General features: G+C 37.0%; 2 protein-coding genes across 30 annotated transcripts in view; one reads left to right on the forward strand and one right to left on the reverse strand.

Annotated features, from left to right (window-relative positions):
• The window catches only part of FAM13C (family with sequence similarity 13 member C), a 140703-nt gene extending 137541 nt beyond the window's left edge, over positions 1 to 3162 (forward strand). For all 26 annotated transcript variants that reach the window (XM_086382467.1, XM_086382466.1, XM_086382489.1 and 23 more), the window contains one exon: positions 1551 to 3162. In XM_086382467.1, the coding sequence (XP_086238593.1) occupies positions 1551 to 1674 (124 nt within the window). In that variant the 3' untranslated portion in view covers positions 1675 to 3162. The remainder of the gene's footprint in view (positions 1 to 1550) is intronic.
• PHYHIPL (phytanoyl-CoA 2-hydroxylase interacting protein like) overlaps positions 3144 to 25797 on the reverse strand; it is a 95029-nt gene continuing 72375 nt past the window's right edge. For 2 of the 4 annotated variants that reach the window (XM_086382461.1, XM_086382463.1), the window contains exons 2-6: positions 14678 to 14874; positions 12715 to 12889; positions 9378 to 9495; positions 4063 to 4218; positions 3144 to 3642 (exon numbers count right to left, since the gene is read on the reverse strand). In XM_086382461.1, coding sequence (XP_086238587.1) covers positions 3528 to 3642; positions 4063 to 4218; positions 9378 to 9495; positions 12715 to 12889; positions 14678 to 14874 — 761 coding nt within the window. In that variant the 3' untranslated portion in view covers positions 3144 to 3527. Of the gene's footprint in view, positions 4219 to 9377; positions 9496 to 12714; positions 12890 to 14677; positions 14875 to 25797 lie in introns of all 4 variants that reach the window. The other 2 variants (XM_086382460.1, XM_086382462.1) reach the window with 1 other exon arrangement.

Here is a 25797-nt window from a genome sequence, read left to right on the forward strand (position 1 = left end):
ACCATGCAAATAGATTATCAAAAAATGTAATGTTCTATAAATGTTCTTGGTAATAGTCATTATGCAAGAAGCATAATTATCTAGATATGACCTTAACAATTATGAGCCAGGACCTGTGCTAAATGCTTATGTATGTTTTATATAATGAGAAAAGTGGTTAAGGAAATACTTAGTACAATGCATTCTTGTTTATCAGCTAAAGGGGAGTGTGCTGGACCAGAGATAATTGCATCGTGAACTATTAGTGTTTCCCTATAAATTAGACTATTTCTTCACTTACGTATGTTTACACAAATTAAGGTAGTATTTAGATACCCAGTTATGATAAGTTTGGCCCAGAATACAGAATGGAGTCAAAGGAATTATGTTAGTCTAAGAGGAACTCTGGCTATAGATTTGTATACTGTTCTGAGTTCTGAACTAGAGATTTCAGGTAAGACTCTTTATAGATTCCCAAAGAATATAGTTATCTACTGGTGTTGTAACACTATATATACTGCCCTGAAATTTCTAGTTCAGAACTCAGAACAGTACACAAATCTATGTGTACTGTTAGCTGTTCTTTTATTGGTAAGAAATATAACTTTATATACTGGTAAAATAGAAGGGGTATATGTTGTTTGCTTTTTACCCATTTTCAGCTATAGTTATATTAGAGAATATCTGTGTTTATATTCAGTAGCAATGGTGGTGACTTCATCTGGGTTTTCCAGTCCTTGTATTTCAAAGTCATGAGTGGAAATATTTTAAAAGCAATTGGCCATCTTTATTAACTAAGGAGATCCTGAACTAACTCTTGTCCTTTAGAAAATATATCCTGGCAATGTAATTTTCTGGGAAGGCAGATGATTTTAACTCCAGATGTTACCCAATTATTCTTCAAAGTAAATGTTAAGAACATCTGGCAGGAGGCATATGTATAAAAATGTGCATGATCCTTAGCCTAGTCTTAGTAGAATTAGTGTGCAAAGAACCACTACAATTTAGACTCAGATTCCTTAAAGGAACTTCTCTGTGTCTCTTCTATACATTAACATAGTACTATAATTACAATAAAGTTTAGAAATAATTCATGTTTGTAAGGTAGCTACTGAGCTTTTCCCTCCTATTACCATAGATTTATAAGTTATTTCTGTTAATGTAATTTTCGTAGTATTTTTAGGTTGATATTTTAAACAACTATCACTATAAGGGCTGAATATTCTGCACAGGCTTGGATGTTAGGAGAAAGACTGGGTAAAAAAATATCTTGAGGGTTCTGGTTTTTATTTCCCACAGACCTTTCCACTTCCCCAGTGTTATATGTCTATGCACTGGACAATGTATTTGCAAAACACTTATAATAATTAACTTCTCAGGGCACTATTACATTGAAACCTAGTAACACATGGAAGAGGGAATGAATGAAGAGGAAAAGAGACTTGATGCAAAAATCTAGCGGAAATTGCTACCCTGTCCTTTTCTCACAAGAGTTAAAAAAGGATTTTTAATGACTTGGTTCATTAATGAACTAATGGATTTTATATATATATATATTTTTTTTTTTGCAGAAGTCCACAAAAGGAAGATCGGATACCAATGGCAGATGAGTACTATGAATACAAGCACATAAAAGCCAAACTGAGACTATTAGAGGTCCTCATCAGCAAGCAAGATGTGGCCAAAACTATTTGAGGGTCAGGAAATGTTTGTGATCACTTTCACCTGCAATAAGGCAAGTTTATTTTCCTCTGCCGTTCTTGCTAAGTAGTATGACAACTGAAAACTGAAGCACTTTAGTGGGAGTTTTAGCTGTTGTTAAGAATGGATGGCAAGTGTAATTATACATGAATAGAAGGGATTAAAATGGGGGAAAATACAGTAAGTAACACATAATTGGAGATAAACTTCAGCTTTCTCCATGTCAAGGAGAAAATGCAGAGTCAGTATAATTACTTCAGAAAACATCTATTTTATCAAACCTAAGGTAATATAAAGCGTCCACCTGTTAAATGGACCACTGGTTAGAGAAAGTCTACTTAATGTCCAAAGACTGCTTATACTGACATATGGAAAGAGCATGATTTTTAAAAATCAATAAGAACAAAAGAAACTCATTTTACATAGAAAGGGATACAGTTAGTAAGAATGTAATTTATCTGGAACTCTAATAGATTTTTAAGTGATAAAAAATCTACGACCTTGTCCCATAAGTCTGCTAGGCTTTCAGCACCCTAAAATATACTAGAATGTGTCACTGCTAATTTTTTATTTCTATATAAAAATAGCACATTATTTTATCTGTTCCTTAAAATTTTACATTTCTGATTACCAAAGTTCATTCTGATAGCATGTACTTTGTGAATTATCTTTGTTTATAACTGACAGATGTTTATATTAAAATAAAATATTGTATTAAAATTTGAAAATAGGTATTTTGGATAGATGTGTCTGTAGCATATAATCTAATGTGATCATAGTTATATAGCTAATCTTTTTCTTTAAGATTATATAAACTATTTTTCCATTGGGAATATGTGTTTTTCTTAATGTTCCAAGGTCTATACTTTGTAAAGTCAAAAAATTTTCCCATGAACTATAGTTGTTCCTCATTCTGTATAAAATGAAAGGTTTAGAAAATGTTTGCTGTAACAGCTTGGAAAAGAAGCCTGAGTACTTTATTTGTGTCATTAACTTCAGTGTATATTGTTTTGTTATTTTGTATTAAACCACGTTTATTATTTTGCTTTTGTAAAAATAAGTAAAAGGTCCACATTTTCTCTCTCATACCAGCCACGTTTGTAGTTCTCTTTTCTATAATGTTTAAGCACAATGGTGAACAAATTCACATTTTCATATAGTTTGGATGGGATTAATATTGACTCTTTCTGAAGCAGATGGTTTCAGAGGCTTATTGTTGTCTCTATATTTACCTATATTTAGCTGATATTTTATAACCTTTATGAATCAGAATAATGTCCTTCATAAATTTGTTTAATTAAAGTTATGTACTTGTAACAGGACAGATACACAACTATTTGAGGTTTACAAACTACATCTTTGATAAGGGAAATGGTTTCGTGACATGTATACAATTGCTATTAAGATGTAACTCTATATATTCTATAAGATTGTAAATATTTTATACAACAATACAAATAAAATATTTTTCTATTATATTTATTATGTTGAAACACAGTAGTTGTTTCCTGTTAGCTAATATAAATAACATAAATAACACTGTCAAACAACAAGTTGGAAGTGCTGACAATTCTAGGCTTCAAGGTTTAACTCATGCTGCAATTACACTTTTTCATGCGGTTTGGAGTTATCCCAATATTTGTTCAGTAGATTAAAATGAGAGCATATTTAAACACCATTTATAAGCCATTATTTTGTATTTTACTAAAGCAGTTTATATAATAGTTTGGTTATGTTTGGCATAAAGGAAAAATAAAACCATTGCAGCATCTAGGCAAGAGGGTGTCAGAAACAACTTAGGACAGCTCATCTCTCACAGTCGGGGGAAGGGTAGGGAACAGGGAACACTACAACAGCTCGGAAATCTGAGAAGTGGTGGCTCGCTCTTGGTGACAGTGGCATGTGCATGCTTCAGTGGAAAACATCTGGGTGACGAAAATGGACAACAGAGGATCAGGGCTCCTACGGGAAGAAAGGGGGACTGAGAATAAGAAAAGTGGGCATTAACGTCCAACACTAATATTACAGGTTTTGCAGCTGGGATCTTTCTTTGCATTTGCAGTAGATAAACTCATGAGCTGATGACCAGTGATTTCTGCCACGGTGCCTAGAGAAAGATCCACGGGGTCAGTGTAAATGACTTCTAAAATGACATCCTGGGCATGGTGGTAAACCAGCATCCCATCTTCTTCTCTGCAGGTCAGAAATTTATTATCCTGGGAATTTAGTTGAGGAAGGCGCTGCTTACAAAATTCATCTCCTGGTGATCCCACAGGAGCAATGACCAGAATCACATAATGATAAGCAGTGTACATACAGTAGAAGTCCCCAAAGTATAAGTTAGTATTGGGGTTAAAAAGTTTTTCTGCTGCAATCTCAAACCTGTATCTTCCATAAGGCGAATCCTGGGGTGGCTTCCCAGTATTGAATTCAGTGCTGCAGCTAAAGAAGATGCCTTCTAATTTTCCACTGATAGGAGAGCCATGGCTGCCACTGTTATCCTTGACAGAGGGCTGCATAGCATTCCCATGATGTTCTCTGCAAGAGAAAATAAATGGTCACTGCTTGGTACGGTGGTGGTAGAGCTACTCATGTACAGAGTTGAATGGTGACAGACTACGAGTCAACTGTCTACTATTAAGAGCCTGGGTGCTCATCCATCCTACCATCAGATCAAGGAGAAAGCATCTTTTGACATTACTTACAAAAAGCTAAATTCCAGCCGTGACCCTAAGGTAAGAATGCTCTGCTACAAACCTTGGAGGTCTTTTAACATGATAAATTTCCTGGCCAGGAAAACAAAAGTGGAATGAGAAATGTTATGGCTGAAATCACATCCACTATAAGCCTACTGGGTTTTAGAAGTGATTTGGGGAAGAGAAAACTGGACTGACAACGCTGGTTAAACATGCTGAATGTTTCTTCAAAGTCTGCCAGAATTTAGGTCTAAAGTGAGTGTTGTCCATGTACATCAGTACAAAAGCATCTTGTTTTATTTTTTTTGCTTCAGTTTTTTAACCCAGGCCCAGTGCGTCTGCCTGCAATGCGGGAGACCTGGGTTCAATTCCTGGGTCGGGAAGGTCCCCTGGAGAAGGAAATGGCAATCTACTCCAGGATTCTTGCCTGGGAAATCCCATGGACGGAGGAGCCTGATAGGCTACAGTCCATGGAGTTGCAGAGTCGGACAGGACTTCACTTTCACTTTCACTTTCCAGTTGACTACTCAGGTCATCTTGCTTGCATTTTGTTTAGAATAGAGCTGGTATCTCCCTTTACCACACTCAGCTCTTTTCTCTACACTTCTCACCTCCCACTGGGCTGGACCTTCGTCATGCAGTTCTTCCTGCTCCTTGGTCCCTTCCATTCAGTTATACCAACGAGAGAGACAATAAGAGACATGGAAAGATAGCCCATGGTCTTAGACTACAAGAATTAATATTATGAAAATGTCCATACTACCCAAAGCGGTCTACATTTAATTGGATCCCTATCAAATTAATATGACCCCTATCAAATTACCCATGAAATTTTTCACAGAACAAGTAATCCTAAAATTTATATGGAGCCATAAAAGATTCAGAATTGCTGTGGCAATCCTAAGGAAAAAGAACTAACCTAGAGGTATAACCCTCCCACACTTCAGACAATACTGCAAAGCTACAGTAAGCAAAATATCATGATAACAGCACAAAAAATAGACATGTAGATCTATGGAACAGAACAGAGTCCAGGAAAAAACCCCATACACCTACAGTCAATTAATCTTTGATGGAGGAGGCAAGAATATATAATAGAAAAAAGAGTTTCTTCGGCAAGTGGTGTTGGGAGAGCTGGACAACTACATGTAAAAGAATGAAGTTAGAAGATTCCCTGACACCATACACAAAACTAAAGGTAAAATGGCTTAAAAACAAATATAAGAGAACACCATAAAACTCTTAGAACATTGCAAAGAATTCTCTGACATAAATTGTACCAGTGCTTTCTTATGTCAGTTTCCCAAGGCGATAGAAATAAAAGCAAAAAATAAATAAATGGGACTTAATCATAGTTAAAAGCTTTTGCACAGGAAACCAAAAACAAAATGAAAAAGACAGCCCACAGCCTGGGAGAAAATAATTTGCAAACGATGTGATTGCCAAGGGGTTAATTTACAAAATAAACAGTGCATTTAACTCAGTAACAAAAAACAAACAATTCAATTAAAAAATGGCCTGAAGACCTAAACAGACATTTCTCCAAAGAGGCATGACCAATAGGCACATAAAAAGATCCTTAACATTGCTAGTTATCAGAGAAACGCAAATCAAAACTACCAAGAGGCACCACTCTCACACTGCTGAGAACGGCCATCAGTAAAATGTCTACAAATAATAAATTCTGGAGATGATATGGAGAAAGGGGACCCTCCCACACTGTTGGTGTAGCTGTAAATTGGTGCAGCCACTGTGGAAAACAGTAGGGAGGTTCCTTGAAAATCTAAAAAGCGAGTTACCATACGATCCAGCAATTCCATTCCTAGGCATATCTCTGGAAAAGATGAAAATTCAAAAAGATACACGCTCCCCAGTGTTTACAGTAGCACTATTCACAATAGTCCAGAGATAGAAGCAACCTAAATGTACATTGACAGATAAATACTACGCAGTCTTAAAACAGAAAGAATGCCATTTGCAGCAACATCAATGGACCTAGAGATTGCCATACTAAGTGAAGAAAGTCTGAAAGAGAAAGACGGTATTACTGCTTCCTATGTGGCCTTCACTGGCGCTGCAGGGGTTAGCACCTTATTATCATCCCTTGGCTATGATGAAGAGTCCTGGTTTCCACTGGGCCCCTTCTGACACCAGCCCAGTGGGAAGGCTGACAGGCAACTCATTGCCACTGGTGTGGGTTGTAAACACCAGCTCCCCATTAGCATTCTCTGATGCTACTGCAACAAGGGGTAGAGGAGGAGGGGAGGGTGGTTCCTAACAGTTGGAAGATGCAAGACTAGGTTTCCTACCTGGCTGTGGCTGGTGGTGTGGAGAAAAATACTTTTTCTGTGGTGTTTAGCTGGAGTAAAGGCAGTTATTGTCTACAAAGTCTGCCTTCAAGGCTGCCCCTTTCCGATTCACTTGGGTAAACACAGAAGACTTTTGGGGCAGGTATTTTTTTCGTCTGTGCCCACTGATGTGAGCTGATGACTAGCATCTAGTCCAGAACGAGAGCTAAACAGAAAATCCATCACTGTGTTGTCCTTCGGGTCCCAAGGTCCCTAACTCGTTGACCTTCTTTCCACCTTTCAGACTCTTACGTTTGCTTTATATAGGTAACACTCCTGGTTTTTAATTGTATGTAGTAGGAGGAAAGGGAGAAATAGGTCTACTCTATCTTGTCCTGAATCAGAAATTCTTACCTCATTACATTCTCAAGAACAAAACCCAATTATTAATATGACATGTATTCTGCATAAATCTACAAGTGCAATTATATGAGGTAGTAACAGCAGAAAACAGATAAACAGGAACTTAGGCTAGGAGAAATGTCTTACTATCGGTGACAGACATCAACTCAGAATATGCAATCTACCGCCGAACACTGATGGAAATCCTACACGTGTCTACCCATATCAGGGGATCCCTGGAGGGAAACCTTTAAGATACAGAAAGGTATTTTAAGGACAAGTAAGCCGCCTAGGGAACTTCAAGGAGGAAGAGCAAAAGTGGTATTTTGATCTGGGGTAACATAAAGCAGTACTCATATAGGAATTCACTCCTAGAGGGAGAGATCAAAACGAGTTCATTCCATGTGGACTGATGCAGAATTTATCTAGGGATTTTTCATAATTCATACTGATTTGGAAAGTGTGTCAGGTAAGTGAAAGGTTCCTTTCTAGTCAAGCACTGTGAATAACAAGATGACATTTTAAATGAATTCTGATACAGTGTGCCCTGATTAGAATGCATTACATAAAAAGAAAATCAAGATCCATTGATGCTAATGTGGTTTCAGTTAATACAACTTTTTAAAAATCAGTGTTGAAAACCTGTACTCATGCCTTGGCAAATATATTTTATGTGTACATACTGAAGTATATGTATATAAACTGTATCAAATTTAACTTTCATGGATTTTACAACTATCATGGAAAATCCAACAAAGGTAAATTTCCCTGTTAGTAAATACACCTTTTATACTAGTATATTGGAATCAATCATACAATATATACAACAATTTTCTTTCCATTTTCCATACTTTCTGTCTTTATCTTTTTTCTTCTTGGAAGAACTTTTGAAAACAGATGGAGCAAATTCTAGAGTTATCTAAGGACCTGAAAACAGGCCAAAGGACAGAGAAAAGTCAGAGAAACAGTGACCTCCAGTGGCCACCTAAGATTGACGCTGGCAGCCTTCCAGGGCTAAGCCTAGTACCAAAGGTCTATTTACTTATTCCATTGCTGTATTTATTTGGAAAAAAATAGCAACAGTGGATCTTTTTTATTTCTAATTTTATGCTTAACAAATATAAAGAAATGCCTTTCTTGTTAAGTCATATGTGGTTATTCCCATACAACAACTGACAAGTATAATACTTTGTATTCTCTCTCAGTTTATATTCTCTAAATTATGTGAACAGCATTTTCCATGAATTATATACACTCAAGGGTAAATAATTTACCAGAAAGAGAATTATAGAGTAAACTCTGTATTTATAGGCTATTCAAACATAAGGCAGGAATTGTTTTCATGATCAAAATATATGATATTGCAAAGCACTTATTTTGAAGAACATGCATGCCTAAATTCACCTCTGTCTCTTTATTTCCCTTTGCATTTTCCATAGCTTGGAGCTTATTTAGATTTGGAACCATCATCTTGATTTAAGAAAAACTAGAGAGTTATGAAACAAAACAACAAACCTTCCTAAATTTTTTTCATATACAATCCCATCAGGAGTTTAAAAAGTGAGAGCAAGGCTTTTAAAATGACAGATTATAGGGATTACCGTGTAGACGTTTTAGAACCTGTACAGCACTGTCAAAGGCTTCTTAAAAACACATATCTACCCATTTACTCTCTTGAAATTCTCTTCTACAAATATGAAAGGGCTGTAAGTATTAAAACTACTTGTGACATGGAATTCTTTTTAATTCTGGGAAACTGTTTTCAGGGACAAACACAGGATAACTTAAAAATAATACTGAACACTAGAATTCAAAAGTAAATAAGATTTCCCTCGTGAATAATTAACACAGTATAATAGCTGGGAGATTTCTACATTGGCAGAAGCCTGACAATCCCGCCTAATTCACCGTATCTCATGAGACAGTCACCCTTTTATTCTCTCATTTTCAGGAGAAATTTCATTAGTTGGTATGAGACAGAAGGTACTGAGTAACTGGGAATCAGAGGAGTCCGTGACATGCTCATCAACCTTAACCTTGGCGGCTTAAGGTCTTCCACCCAAACAGATAGGAGTTGGTATTACAAGTGATCACAGAAAGGAATCTAAGTGAAGTGGAAAAAAAAAATCCCATGATCTGATTTTTTTCTTTTACTTAATTATTCTAGGAAATAAAAGTCAGTATAATTAAATATTTTGAGAAGAAAACTAAAATTCCTATTTAACAGAAGCATACTCAACAGAAACCTGAGCCTAGAATTTGGAATGGCACTTAGTAAAGCAAATCATTATGTATCTTTTTCGATTCTTACCGAATGTAGTCAAAATATTCTTTGTGCTGGTTACGATAAAAAACAGAAAATTTGAGCATCCGTCCTGCAATCACTTCAGCCTTCTCCAACAGTTGTGTTAGATGAACTTTTGAATAGTCTGAAAATAACAAAAAAGTTTGTTATTAAAAATACACTATCAAAAGTATTGACTACATGCTTAATAATTTGTAGATTATTCAAATACTCTTTTGCAAAACTCATCTCAGTAAATAAGAAACTGCACTTAAAAAGAAAACATTCACTGTCTTTGTGGCACATTTTTTCTACAAAAATATTTCTGTTTATGGTTGTTTTTAAGAATACACTTGCATTTTTTTCACTCGCTGAAATTAAAGATCCTGAAACCAAAGTGTTAAATAAGGAACACGGATTCGAGTAATGTCAAACAGCACCACACTAGCCTTTCTTCCATCAGCTGCTGAATCAAATAAAAGAAGATTGTAACCTGAAAGCAATAGCAAATATAATTTAAAGGAGTAATAATAATAATGGTCATCTAATTTACTCCCTAAATCTATGAGGCTGGAAAGACAGATTAAATATAACCATTTTATTGATGCAGAGATTGAAGCCTGCCACAGTTTAATGATTTGCCAAATGTCCATAAAGCTAGTAACTTAGAGACCAGGTCTCTGGCTACTATAGTTGGTAGTATTGAGTACACAAGAGCTTGTGAAAATATAAAGCATCTCTCACAGTAAGCTGATCTCTTCACCAGCTTTTTGTTTTGAAAATTGAGGACTGTTGCCAAACTCCTGTTCTAGAATCTAAGCAAAAAGTTTGGTCTATAAAGATTTCAAGACTTTCCAAATGAAAGCAATCTAGTTGAACTACTCATGGCAGCATAGTTTGTGTACTCCCTGTGTCACTGGCTCAACAAACATTTATTTAGATTAGGACATGTGATATACAAGGCACTGTGCAAAATTAAACTAATGATCAATTGAAAAGATAAAAAAATTCCTCTTCCCCTCGAAGAATTCAGTCTAAGGGAAGAGGTAATATATAGACAGCTGTGACTTATTATGGGGTTTTATCTGTGTCACCGATTAAACTAGATTGGTCAGTGGCATTCTGTTTTATTTCCAGTACTTTGCACAATGCATAGCATACAATATATGCTCAGTAAATTTTGAGTGAATTAGATGTCTAGGTTAAAAGACAATATATAAGATAGCTTTCTAAGATTTACAGAGTAAAGGTGATTGATAAAGCTTAGGTGAAACAGGCTCTGAATTATTTTAATAAACTGAAACAACAAGCTTTGAAAAAAATTCTTAGATTTTACTCATGGAAACAAAATGATTTATAGAAAAATATTGTGGCACATTTAAAATAAGCTGGCATTTTCCTTATTATTTACCCCTAAAACTTCCTTAGAATAATTAGGGGATATACTTGAATAAAAGAGCAACAGATCAGTCACTCTAAAGGAAAGAAAGAAAACTAAAGGTCTTTCTTTATATACATAGAAATAAAACATGTACTCCTGTAGTCATATAGATTATAGAATGGAGTATCTAGACAGGTATTTCTGAACTGAAAATGCCAAAGGTCTTCCTTAAGCTAAGGAAGAAATATTATCTCATTTTTCCTTAATGTCAAATGGGGTTTTAGGAGGTACATTATAGCTTCTTAAAAAATGACTACTACGATGCTGTTTGGTACAATTCTATGGAAAATAGCATGTATTAAAACAATGTCAAAAGCTACTATGTCTTTTACTGTGTCTACATCTCTGGTAGGATGCAATCAGGGCAAGTAGAAAGATGTGTAAAAAGAGTAAGCGTGAGGTGGATTCCAAGGAGGAATTTTAATTCAGGAGAAAAGTTGAGGGGATATAGTAATTCTAATGTGACACATAAAATACAGGTAAAATGAGAATTCTTTACACACTATTAATACAATGTTGAAATCTTTAGCAATTTAATTACTGACTACTGGACTATGATGTATACCACATCTATTCTAAAATATATTTTCCCCACATTTCAGCATCTCTGACATGAGTCTAGTATATGTGATAAGAAAACACTGTTTCACAGTTTAATTGGCAGTTTAATTTTTTCTTAGCGATACATAAAGTGGTGGATCTTACAACTATGACATCTTAGGAAGAAATATAGCACCAGAGGGATACTATTTTGTTCACTCTCATACACTGAGATCCTTAGCAGCTTCCTCACAGAACAAACAAAAAAGGTTTATGATAAAATCACAATAATTAAGCATTAAAACTTCATCCATTCTACATATCCACATGGGAAATTTTATACTGAGTTTGAAATTAAGAGAGAAAAAAAAGATATTGAGATAAAGCAGTAGTTAAGCACATCCTGAGTCTGAAATAAATCTACTGTGAGGCTATGGGGAAAAAATAGCTGATTTATCTGAAGGATGCCTCAGCTGGGGAAGTTGCTAAGCAACCCGCAATAGGTGAGGCAAGTGTCTACGACTTTCTACAAGCTCCTTTGTGTGGAAACAAACATTTAGCCTCTTTCTACAGTTTTATAGAGGAAACAATCACCTAGACAAAGAGGAAACAAAGCCCTATTCTAAGAGACAGAAAGAATGGATGACAGATGTATTCAGGTAGCTATGTCTTTGTGTCCCTTCACCATCTATTTAAGTGCTCAATAAATATTTGTTTCTTGACTGAATGAATAAACAAGTATATAAATACACGATATGAATGGTTATGGTAACCTTTTCAACCCATTGGGCTATTAAGGTACAATTCAAGATCAAGAGGGACGGGCTTTCTACATTAGACACCCCAATGCCAAATGGCTATGAGGTACTTTCATGAAGCAGAGACACACAAACTCACACGACATGAGTTTAGAGAGAGATGATCAGCATTCAAGTGAAAAGTCCAATAACATTTCTGTTAAGTAAAGTCATTGTGATCTGCCTTCATTTCCTTAAATTAGAGAATGATGTTTCTGGCTTCCTTCTTTCAAGAGTGTGAAAATAAATGAAAAAAAGGAAGAAAAAAGATCTCTCTCCCTCTCAAAATGAATCTCAAAATATGCTGAATATATTTTCATACTGCATCAATTTTTATTTGTAAAGCCTTTACTTTGAAAAATCAAACTGTGCATGTAGCACAGAAATAATTTAATGCCATTACCCAGCTTTTGCTGAGAACCTCCACTCTATCAGTTTGTTCTGTCACACAGTGCTACTGGCAATGTAAAAATGACCAATGCAATAAATATCACTTAATAATTACAAAAATATACTTTCTATAATTAGCTTTCCAGGAACTATTAAATAAGCACCCCCCCCCCATATTTGTACCCAGTTCTCTTACCTGCTGTGCAGAATTCTATAATTTCACTCCATTCAGACACAACATAATCACCATCAACTTGTTTTGAGGCAGTCTGCACTGCTACTGTATACTCAGTTCTTGGGCTCAAAAACCAGTGTCCACGGACAGTCATCGGCAAGGGAACAGCTTTTGCCACCAGTTTTGTTGGAACATCCTAAGAAAGGAAAGGAGGAAGAGAGGTACGGGTGGGTGGAAGAAGATGAATTAATGTAGCAGTATAACTTGAGTCAACTGTAAACAGTGTGGAAGAACTTATTAAATTCCTAGCTAAAATGTTTAAAGATATTTAGCAATTACTATCTTCAAATCTCTTATTCTTCAGATGTAAAAAAAAAAAAAAGGCCCGATTTGATCAAGAAACATGCAAAGATTACACAGCTAGCTAATGGCGTAAGTGTACATGGATTCATCTTCTTGACTTCTAGTATAATGTTCTTCTTTGTACATTCCTTAATATGCTCCTTAAAATGCAATATTCTAATATTTTAAAATATTATATTTATTTAATATATTGCTGCTGTTCAGTCAGAGAAGCCCATTATTAAATATTTTATATGTGAAGGGACAGAATATTTTTAAATAAATGATTGCTTCACATGCAAATGTGGTAACATTTGTTTTACTTGTATTCAAGTGTGGAGCCTATATCACAGAAAGTCTAGGTATTTTAAAACGATGATTAATAAGGTAACTAAACCTGGTTCATATTCACTGTATTTCCAAAGATATGGTATTCTAAGTATGGGATGAAGAAAGGGGGTCAAATCTTGACCCCTCACCATTTAATGCTAAACATTTCAAAGCTAATTCAAAGAAGCCAAGTGTCACCAAAGAGAATATCCAACACTAGAAAGATTAAAATTGGAACATAGGAAATTACTGTTTTATCAATCTTGTCCTATCACATTTGTCTGTACATATAAGACTCACTCACCATTAGTATGTATAGTTTTACTATACACATATAGTAAAATGCATAAATTTTAGACAAGAATTCTTCCAAAAGATTTATCAAGTTAAAATCTAGTTATAAAATATTAAAGTAAGATCAGTTTTCATATCAATGAAAACACTGAAAACATAAGAAAGAATTTTTAAGTCAGAGAACTATTTATCCTCTCTAGAGCTACTTCTGGAGACAGATATGTATCGGTTAAGATAGTGATAAGCAGACAGCTAAGAGCATAAATATTAGAGAATTGTTACAAGTCTAAAACACCTAAAGGCTATTTTTACTCTCAAACAATAAAATTGATTACATAAAGCAATTTTAAGCCCGTAAGTATTTTGACAAATATACTAAAGTCTATAAGCTGCCACTGATATTCTCCTTTTGGCAGTTATTTATAGGGAAAAATGTGTGCTTCAGTGGAAAACTATGAACCATCTATAGCACACTCTGCTGGTTGTCTTCTTCCGATTTTGCGGAATATATTCTACAACTCTGTAATTTGTAGACATGCGATACCAATTCCGTTATTCTTATCTAAACACATGCCAGTGAATTTTGTCCCCTGGAAGTACTCCCTGTCCTCCTGCCCTTGTTCTTCACCAACACCACACGGGTTTTGCCTCCACTGTACATTTATTTCAATATCCTGGTCCTTAAAATGTCTTTTCTGGACCATCCTTTGAAGTGGCTCTATTAAAAACTTCATCAGTTACCTCATTAGTGTTAAATAAAATCTTTAACATGTTCATTTTTATGTCTGTATAAGAGTTAAGATTTCACCTTTTCTGGGAGAAAAAAGTGTATTTTAACCCATATATGTGTCATTTCCTTATAAAATTTCTTGGAAGGATACAGCTTTTAAATGACATAACTTTCATTTTTAATGTCAAGTATAAGTAATCAGTGCAACATTATTCCTTCTTTCAAAATGGCATCATAATTAGAAAGTTTTAAGATACAAATGAACATAAGGCTGTGTTAGCATTTTACCTTGTGTTTAAATTTATTGGAGTTCTTGTTCTCTTTCTTATTGAGGTCAATGAAATAGTGTGTAATGCGGTCCTTTGACTTTGAATCCATTTCCCATGAGATCTTGAATGAGTCGCAGGTGATGTTGCTTATTTTGATGTTGCGTGGCACAGGAAGTTCCTCCATCTCTGCTATGCCACTGTCCTGTGATTTGTTCCCTGTGAGAAAACAATGCACAGATAGTTTCTGACTAGTGAACTCTTCCTAGTTTGCAAGGCCATTAGCTACCTGTTTGTGAACTCATCTAATTACTAAATTTTAGATTTCATTTTGTTCATGAAGTAATTTGAGTGTTAATGATAGTAAGACTGTCATTACGTGATCACATTACCAACAAAAAGCAGAAATGAATTAGTCCTTACCACCTCTATGTTTTCAGTCTTCTCTCCCAGTTTCTGCTTTTACAGAAATGAAAGCAAGAACGCTGTCGATCCACCTCTCTAACCTATGAAAGTTTAGCCTTACATGGTAGATTCTGTCTGAAAAGGGACCATTTTTCTTACATGACCAATTGACTCTGCTCTAAAGTAATCCTAGGTGTTTTTAAGCTAAATGAAATCAGAAACGTTGATAATGATATGAAAGAGTCCAGTCAAATAAAGGGAAATTTCTTTTAAAAAATCTGTGAGGTGTCAGTGACAGACTATAAAAATTGTTCCTTTTGGAAATTTATATATAGAAATAGCACATAATGTTTATGTTATATTTACAAATAATATAAAAGACCATTTTTAAAACAGTTACTGTAAAGGGATTACTCTAGGAATCTTTTTACCTGTCATAGCCATGCTGATTGATATTATTAAAATCTTGAAGAACTCATCTGACATCTGGTTACTTTACAGACTATGTCCTACATTTTCAATTCAAGAAAATTCTATCACTTTGGCCAATATTATAGAGCAGAGTATGACAGATGACAGGACAAAAAGAGAAAATATAGAGTTGACAAGTTTGTTTCATATGTAACAAAGACATATTGAATGAAATTTTACTCCACTTCTTCCTGTGTTCCTTTTCCCCCAAGACAAAGTAAAATTCAATGCCCCAGAAAAAATATATAATTGTTATTCATATTATAAAAGTCATAGGTCATAGATCAGCTATCTAACTTTTCTTTAACATAATAAAATAGCAAATCTTGATCAACAAAAACTGAAAGGAACAACAGTGAATGTCCCTTTGTAACAACACCTTCCACTTTCAGATTAGTTTGTATTCTTTACCCCCACAAGGTCTTCCCAGCTGGCTCACTGGTAAAGAATCCATATCCCTTGGAGTAGGAAATGGCACTCCTATATTCTTTCCTGGGAAATGGCATGGACAGAGGAGCCTGGCAGGCTATAGTCCATAGGCTCAGAAAGAGTCGAACATGACAGAGCATGCACACACAGCACCTCTCTCCCCGCACACCCTCTCAATCACTGTTGTAAGACTTTTGATAATTTGCAGTCTTATTATTCATCCATTTGTTTCACCACAAGCTGTGTTGTGGCCAGAGCAACCTGATGACAAAGACTAATTTCAAAGTAACTAAAGTTCTTTATTGTCATTCTTGAACAATACTTTGAAAAATCCTTTCTTCTCTCATGTACTCCCTCACACCCTAGTTTACCCAGATTCCCATTTGATGAAACTCCCAGAAAAATTATTCCTTCACTTTTTTTTGCACGCCCCCCCCCCGCCCCCCCGACACACATGGCCTCATAGCATCCCAAATTGCTTCTTGCAGATGACACCACCCTTATGGCAGAAAGTGAAGAGGAACTAAAAAGCCTCTTGATGAAAGTGAAAGAGGAGAGTGAAAAAGTTGGCTTAAAGCTCAACATTCAGAATACGAAGATCATGAAATCTGGTTCCATCGCTTCATGGCAAATAGATGTGGAAACAGTGTCAGACTTTATTTTTTGGGGCTCCACAATCACTGGAGATGGTGATTTCAGCCATGAAATTAAAAGACGCTTACTCCTTGGAAGGAAAGTTATGACCAACCTAGATAGCATATTCAAAAGCAGAGACATTACTTTGCCAACAAAGGTCCGTCTAGTCAAGGCTATGGTTTTTCCAGTGGTCATGTATGGATGTGAGAGTTGGACTGTGAAGAAAGCTGAGCGCCGAAGAATTGATGCTTTTGAACTGTGGTGCTGGAGAAGACTCTTGAGAGTCCCTTGGACTGCAAGGAGATCCAACTAGTCCATTCTAAAGGAGATCAGTCCTGGGTGTTCTTTGGAAGGAATGATGCTAAACTCCAGTACTTTGGCCACCTTATGTGAAGAGTTGACTCATTGGAAAAGACTGATGCTGGGAGGGATTGGGGGCAGGAGGAAAAGGGGATGACAGAGGATGAGATGGCTGGATGGCATCACCGACTCGATGGACGTGAGTTTGAGTGAATTCCAGGAGTTGGTGATGGACAGGGAGGCCTGGTGTGCTGCAATTCATGGGGTCGCAAAGAGTTAGACACAACTGAGCGACTGAACTGAACTGAACTGAACTGAAAAGCCTTTCAGAAGTCAAGTGAAGGAAGAAACAAAGTGGAATCTCTTTAATGGCCTTGGGAAAGGGAAAGGCAATAAATATGCAAATGGTAATTTTTGTTCTAGTTAATAAAAGCTGACATTTTCTGATTGCAGTTATCTTCAAAACATAAGCAACATTAAATGAAAACCTTTCTGAACTAACAGCAGACAAATCTCCATGTGATTTACATGCATTATAAGAAGGAACCAAGATGGCTGAGGAGTAGGACTTGGAGCTTATTTCCTTCCACAGATACATCAAAAACACTTTTACAAATGGAATGATTTGCACAGAACGTCTACTGAACACTGACAAAAGACCTCAGCTTTCAAAAAGGGCAAGAAAAGCTCAATGTAACCAAGTAGGACAAAAGAAAAATGAAACAAAAAATGAGAGAGAAAGGCACTGGATGGGACCTGTGCCCGGGGAAGGAGCTGTGAAGGAGGAAAGGTTCCCGTACCCTGGGAAGTCTTCTCACCAGCAGGGTGAAGGGGGGGAATCAGCTGGGACAGAGGGGGAACACCAGTATGCGGAAGGCAAGAGAGAGTGACCTGCACAGACAGTTGGCACTGCCACCCTGTGCCCCCCAGCCTGGGGTGCTCGTCCACTGGTATGGGCAGCAGCTGGGTGCTGAAGCTCAAGCTTCAGGTCAGACCCAGGGAGAGGACTGGGGCTGCCTGTGGGCAAACAGCCTGACTCTTCAGTTGTGAACTGTGACAACTGAGAGTGCACTCGGAAGAAGCTGAGTTCACCAGAGAGGCAAGGCACCATTACTAGGGGAGCCCAGGAAGAGCGGTGAGACCGCCATAGGAGCTTCTTTACATGTGTGCATGCTCTCAGGCAACAGGATGCTACCTCTATGAGTTCTGGGGTTGGGCAAGAGCTGTTGCCACCATTGTGGGCTCTAGAAGTGGGCAGGGGCTGCTGCAGAAACTAGGGAACATGGCCGCAGAAACCAGTTGCTGCCGCTGCAGTCAGGGGAAGCATGCATGAGCAGGGAGCAGGCACCAAGCCCTGCCTCTGCTGTCCTAGGAGGGCGTGGGCTTTGCCACCACTGGGAGATCCAGAAGTAGGTGCCGATCACTGCTCCTGCTGTCCTGGGGCGCACACGCCACACTGCTGTTGGGAGACCCGTGGGTGGGCGCTGATCACTGCCACCATACCAGGAGAGCACGCAAGGGGTGCTGCACTCACACACCCCATATCAAGGGGATAATGAGCAACGTACATTGAGGAAGGAGGCAGAAAGCATTTCAAATAAAAGCAGCCCCTCAAGTTTGGACAAAATGGTGAAGTAAAAAGACTTGAGCTCACTTCCTCTTATAAAAACACCAAAATCACAACTGAACAACTATTGACAAAAAGACTGGAACCTACCAAAAAAAGTTTTATACCCAAAGATGAAGAAGCTGTGAGATGGCGGGGGGGGGGGGGGTAATTTCACAATATAATCAAATCCTATACCAGCTGGTTGGGAGACCCACAGACTGGAAAATAATGGTATCACAGAGGGTCTCCCACAGGAGTGCTAGTTCTGAGCCCCACTTCAGGCTCCAGAACCTGAGGGTCTGGCAGTGCAAGGAGGCGCCTCCAGCATCTGGCTTTGAAAACCAGCAGGGTTGGAGTGTAGGAACTCCCCAAGACTGGTGGAGACAAAGACTCCACGCCTAGATGGTGCACAGATGATTTCCTGTCCCCTGGGACCCAGAACAAAGCAGTGACTCCACAGGAGCTTGGGCTAGACCTACCTGAGGGTCATGGAGAGTCTCCTGGGGAGGCAGGAGTTGGCTGTGGCACAGTGGTGGGACAAGGAGACTGAAGGCAGAGCCCCCCCGCCCCGCCCCCACCACAATGAAACTGAAACTGTGATTTATAATCTGACAAACAAAAGTCTAAGATCAGATGGCTTCACAGGTGAATTCTATCAAGCCTTTAGAGAAGAGTTAACACCTCTCTCTCTGAAACACCTCGAAAAGTTGCAGAGGAAGACACATTCCCAAACTCATTCTATGAAGCTACCATCAACCTGGTACCAAATCCAGGCAAAGATACCACACACACAAAAAGAAAATTATAGGTCAATATCACTGATGAATATAGATGCAAAAATTTGCAGCAAAATACCAGCAAATAGAATCCAATGATACATTAAAAGGATCATATACCATGATAAAGTGGGACTTTTCCCAGGGATGCAAGGATTTGTCAGTATCCACAAATCAACTGTCTGATACACTACACTAACATACTAAAGAATAAAGATCACATGATCATCTCAACAGATGATCAGAAAAAGCTTCTGACAAAATTCAACACCCAATCATGATAAACTCTACAGAAAGTGGGCACAGAAGGAACATACCTCAACAAAATAAAAGCCATATTTGACAAACCTCTAGCTAACATCATACTCAGTGGTGAAAAGCTCTAAACAGTTCCTCTAAGATCAAAAACAAGACAAAGATGTTCACTCTACCACGTTTATTCAACATAGTTTTGGAAGTCCTAGCCATGGCAATCAGAGAAAAAAAATAAAAGGAATCCAAATGGGAAAAGAAGAAGTAAAACTGTCACTGCTAAGATGCTACCAGAAAACTACTAGAGCTCATCAATGATTTCAGTAAAGTTGCAGGATACAAAATTAACACATAGAAATCTGTTGCATGTCTATACACTAACAATGAAAGATCAGAAAGATAGATTCAAGAAACAATCCCATTTACCATCACATCAAAAAGAATAAAATAGGGCTTCCCTGGTGTCCCAGATAAAGAACCTGCCTGTCTGTGCAGTTGACACGGGTTCAATCCCTGGTCTGGGAAGAACCAACCCGCTGCAGAGCAACTAAGCCCACGCACCACAGCTATGAAGTCCAGTGCTCTAGAGTCCGGGAACCACAACTACTGAGGCCTCACGCTGCGACTACTGAAGCCTGTGTGCCCTAGAGCCCATGCTCTGCAACAGGAGAAGCCACCACAGTGAGAAGCCCTGAATACACCTCACCTAGAGAGTAGCCCCTGCTCTCCACAACTAGAGAAAAGCCTATGCAGCAATGAAGAACCAGCACAGCCAAAAGTAAATAAATAAAATTATTTTTTAAAAAAGAATAAAATGTCCAGGAATAAACCAACCTAAGGAGGCAAAAGACCTGTACTCTGAAAACTGCAAGATGCTGATGAAAGAAATCAAAGATGACAGAGATGGAAAAATATAACATGTCCATAGATTGGAAGAATCAATACTGTCAAAATGACTACACTCCCCAAGGCAATCTACAGACTCATTGCAATCCCTATCAAATTACCGATGGCATTTTTCACAGAACTAGAACAAAATAATTTTTAAATTTGTATGCAGGCAAAAAAGACCCCAAATAACCAAGGCAATCCTAAGGGTGGGGTGGGGGGAAACAAAAATGGAGCTGAAGGAATCAGGCTCCCTAAATTCAGACTATACTACAAAGCCACCATTTTCAAACATAAGGTGCTGACACAAAACAGAAACATTACCTCAATGGAAGATGATAAAAAGCCCAGAAATAAACCCACACTCCTGTGGTCACCTAATAAGTGACAAAGGAGGCAAGATACACAATGAAGAAAAGACACTCTTTGGAGGAGATGCTTCTGGGAAAACTGGAGAGCTACATGAAAAAGAATGAAATGAGAAAATTCTTTAACACCATATACAAAAGCTCAAACTGGATTAAAAGCCTAAATATAAAACCTGATACTATTAAACTCCTTTAGAGGAAAACATAAGAACAACACTCTTTCATATAAATAATGGGTTTTTTAAATCCATCTCCTAGAGTCATGGAAATAAAAACAAAAAATAAATGGGATCTAATTAAACTCAAAAACTTTGTACAGCAAAAGAAACCATAAATAAAATGAAAAGACAACCCACAGAATGGAAGAAAATATCTGCAAATGATGTGACTGATGAGGGATCAATCTCCAAACTATACAAACAGCTCATGCTACTCAATATCAAACAACTCAACTGAAAAAGGGTATAAGACTTAAATAGACATTTCACCAAGGAAGACATACAGATTGCCAAAAAACACATGAAAAGATGCTCAACATCACTAATTATTAGATAAACGGAAATAAAAAGTACAATAAGTTACCACCTCATGCTAGTCAGAATGTCCTAAGTCGCTTCAGTTGTGTCCAATTCTTTGTGATGCCATGGACTGTAGCCTGCCAGGATCTTCTGTCCAAGGGGTTCTCCAAGCAAAATACTGGAGTGTATTGCCATGCCCTTCTCCAGGGGATCTTCCCATCATCAAAGGCCATCATCAAAAACTCTATACACAATAAATTCTGGAGAGGGTGTTGAGAAAAGGGAATCCTCCTACACTATTGGTAGGAATGTAAATTGGTACAACCACTATGGAGAACAGTTATATGTATTTTCCTTAAAAAATTAAAAATACAGCTACCATATAATCCAACAATCCTAATCCTGGGGGTATCTCCAAAGAAAACCATACTTCAAAAATATACATGTGCCACAATGTTCATTGCAGCACTATATACAACAACCAAGACATAGGAAGTGATATAAATGTATATCCACAGATGAATGTATAAAGATGTGGTGTACATACACAATGGAATATTACCTAGCCGTAAAAAATTATGAAATTATGCCATTTGCAGCAACATGGATGGACCCAGAGATTATCGTACTAAGGTAAGTGACTCATACAGAGAAAGACAAATATCATATGACATCACTTATATTTGGAACCTAATTTTAAAAAATGATACAAAAAAACTTATTTTATTTTTTTTACAAAACACTAGGCCATTCAGATATTACCTAAAGGGGAAGTGACAAATGGATTATACAGTGCAAGTGACAAATAGATTTAAGGGATTAGATCCGACAGAGTACCTGAAGAACTATGGATGGAAGTTCGGAACACTGTGCAGGAGGAGGTGACCAAACCATCCCCAAGAAAAACAAATGCAACAAGGCAAAATGGTTGTCTAAGGAGGCCTTACAAATAGCTGAGAAAAGAGAAGCAAAAGGCAAAGGAGCAAAGGAAAGATATACCCATCTGAATGCAGAGTTCCAAAGAATAGCAAGGAGAGATAACAGTCTTTTTAAATGAATAGTGCAAAGAAACAGAGGAAAACAATAGAATGGGAATCACTAGAGATCTCTTCAAGAAAATGAGAGATACCAAGGGAACATTTCATGCAAAGATGGGCACAAAAAAGGGCAGAAACGATCTGGACCTAACAGAAGCAGAAGATATTAAGAAGAGGTGGCAAGAAAACATAGAACTGTACAAAAAAGTTCTTAATGATACAGAGAACCATAATGGTGTCATCATTCACCTAGAGCCAGATATCCTGGACACTGAAGTCAAGTGGACCTTAGGAAGCATAACTACCAACAAAGCTAGTAGAGGTGATGGAATTCCAGCTGAGCTATTTCAAATTCTAAAAGATGATGCTATGAAAATGCTGCACTCAATATGCCAGCAAATTTAGAAAACTCAGCAGTGGCCACAGGACTAGAAAAGGTCAATTTTCATTCCAATCCCAAAGAAGGGCAATGCTGAAGGGAGTATGACAAGGCTGTATATTGTCACCCTGCTTATTTAACTTCTGTGCAGAGTACATCATGTGAAATGCCAGGTTGGATGAAGCTCAAGCTAAAATCAAGATTCCTAGGAGAAATATGAATAACCTCAGATATGCAGATGACACTACTCTAATGGCAGAAAGTGAAGAGGAACTAAAGAACCTCTTGATTAAGGTTAAAAAGGAGAGTGAAAAAGCTGGCTTAAAACTCAACATTCAAAAAATGAAGATCATGGCATCATCCAGTCCCATCACTTCATGACAAATAGATCCAGAAACAATGAAAACAGCGAGAGACGTTCTTTCCTGGGGCTTCAAAATCACTGTAGATGGTGACAACAGTCATGAAATTAAGAGACACTTGCTTCTTGGAAGAAAAACTATGGCAGACCTAGACAGCATATTAAAAACCAGAGACATTCACTTTGCTAACAAAGGTCCCTATAGTCCAAGCTGTGGTTTTTCCAGTAGTCATGTATGGATGTGAGAGCTGGACAATAAAGAAGGCTGAGCACCAAAGAAGTGATGATTTTGAACTGCAGTGCTGGAGGAGACTCTTGAGAGTCCCTTGGACTGCAAGATCAAACCAATTCAATCCTAAAGGAAATCAAACCTGAATATTCATCTGAAGGCCTGATGCTGAAGCTCCAATACTTGGTTACTCATTGGAAAAGACCTGATGCTGGGAAAGATTGAGGGCAGGAGAAGGGGGAGACAGAAGATGAGATGGTTGGTGGCATCATCGACTCAATGGACATGAGTCTGAGCAAACTCAGGGAGATAATGAAGGAGAGGGAAGCCTGGGGTGCTGCAGCTCATGGGTTTGCAAAGAGTCGGCCATGACTGAGTGACAACAAAACAAAAAGACTCACAGGTGTAGAATACTAACTTATGGTTACTAAAGGTGTTTGGGAGGGATAAATAAGGAGGCTTCAAATAACATTTCACACTACTATTTATAAAATAATCAACAGGGACCTCCCATAAAGCACAGGAAACTTTACTCCATAGTTTATAATAACCTGTATGGGAAAAGACTCTTAAAAAGGATATATGTATAACTGAATCACTTTTTTCTACACCTGAAACTAACATAACGTTGTAAATCAACCATATTACAATATGAAATAAAAATTTAAAAACAAATCATATGCATTATAACTATCCACATAATTTCATTTTTTTTTTATTTTTTAACTTTAAAATATTGTATTGGTTTTGTCATGTATCAACATGAATCCGCCACAGGCATACATGTGTTCCCCATCCTGAACCCTCGTCCCTCCTCCCTCCCTGTACCATCCCTCTGGGTCGTCCCAGTGCACCAGCCCCAAGCATCCAGTATCGTGCATTGAACCTGGACTGGTGACTCATTTCATATATGATATTATACATGTTTCAATGCCATTCTCCCAAATCATCCCACCTTCTCCCTCACCCACAGAGTCCAAAAGACTGTTCTACACATCAGTGTCTCTTTTGCTATCTCGTATACAGGGTTATTGTTACCATCTTTCTAAATTCCATATATATGCATTCGTATACTGTATTGGTGTTTTTCTTTCTGGCTTAATAATTTCAAAACAACTGAGTGACAAAATTGTTTTTTAAGAAAAAATAAAGCTATTTTGAATTTGATCCAATTTATTGAAAATACACCTTCAATATATTGCCAGTATCTAAAGTACTATATTTTGCCATGTAAACTTCCAGTTTTTTTATCTTTTCAACTGAAAGTTACAGTTTCTAGAATATAATCTTAATACTTTGCTTTATACAGGTTCTCTTCTACTTGTTGAAACTTGATTAAAATTTTGTTACCTTTATTAAAAGGTGGAAACTTGCTCAAATCAGATTTTGCCATTCAGAACAATATAAAGCTTAAATCTATAGGATGTGTTATATCAGGAACACTTATTTTCAAGTTCCTTATCATAATCTGAATTCTTAATAAAACCACCAGATTAGCCTCTATACAGCTTTCTTACTTGGAAAGAAAAATAATTTAAATAATTCTTACCAGTTTACATGTAACTTGCTTTTTACGCATGCTGTATGAATTCATTTTTAATTGAGATTTTGAGATAAGTGACAGAAAACAATGATTCTGTCTTTAAAATTGGTAAAAACAATAGGGAGCCACATGATGTTAATATTCAATAACCAGCCAATACTATCTCAGATCTGTACAATCAAGTGTACTTTCAAATGCAGCTTCCCCTTCACCATATTGGTAATTCAAGCTACATTTTTTTCTACTTTACATGCCAAATAATTCTAATAACTGTGGCTATACTGCTCACTGGTCATACTGAGCGAAGAACAAATAAGTGGGGCTTTCTATACATCCAAAATATGAAAATTGCTTTTTTCAGAACAAGTATTTCAAAATTACTTTCCTAACAACAGCAATTAATAAAATACAAACTGAAAACCTAGCCAAATTATACTGATATATTTTATATGTAAGGTTCTTCTTTCACTGAACTTAAGCTGACTACCAAAAAATGATATTTAAAAAAACAGATTTATTGAAATAAAATTCACATACCATACAGTCATTTGTTTAAAGTGTACAACTCAATGTCTTTTAGTAGATTCAGAGTTCTGTATCCATCCCACAATCAGAACTTGTTTTTTACGTCAGAAGAAACCCCACACACCTTAGCTGTCACTCTCCAATCCCAACCTCTTCATGTTCCCTCTTCCTTCAATCACTAATCAATTTCCTGTCTTTGGATTTGCCTATCCTGGGTATTTCATTTAAATGGTATCATTTAATATGTGGTCCTTTGTGACTGGCTTCTTTCACTTAGCATACAATTTTCAAGTCTCACTCATGTTGTATAAAGACTTTATTTCTTTTTATTCCTGAATATTTCATTGTATGGATATACCAGCTTTTCTTTATCTACTTGTCAGCTAATGGATATTTGGCTTGTTTCTACTTTTTTG

Source organism: Bos grunniens, chromosome 28 (genome assembly GCF_055505025.1).
Source record: "Bos grunniens cultivar Pamir isolate PY7600 chromosome 28, Bosgru_T2T1.0, whole genome shotgun sequence".
NCBI lineage: Eukaryota > Metazoa > Chordata > Mammalia > Artiodactyla > Bovidae > Bos > Bos grunniens.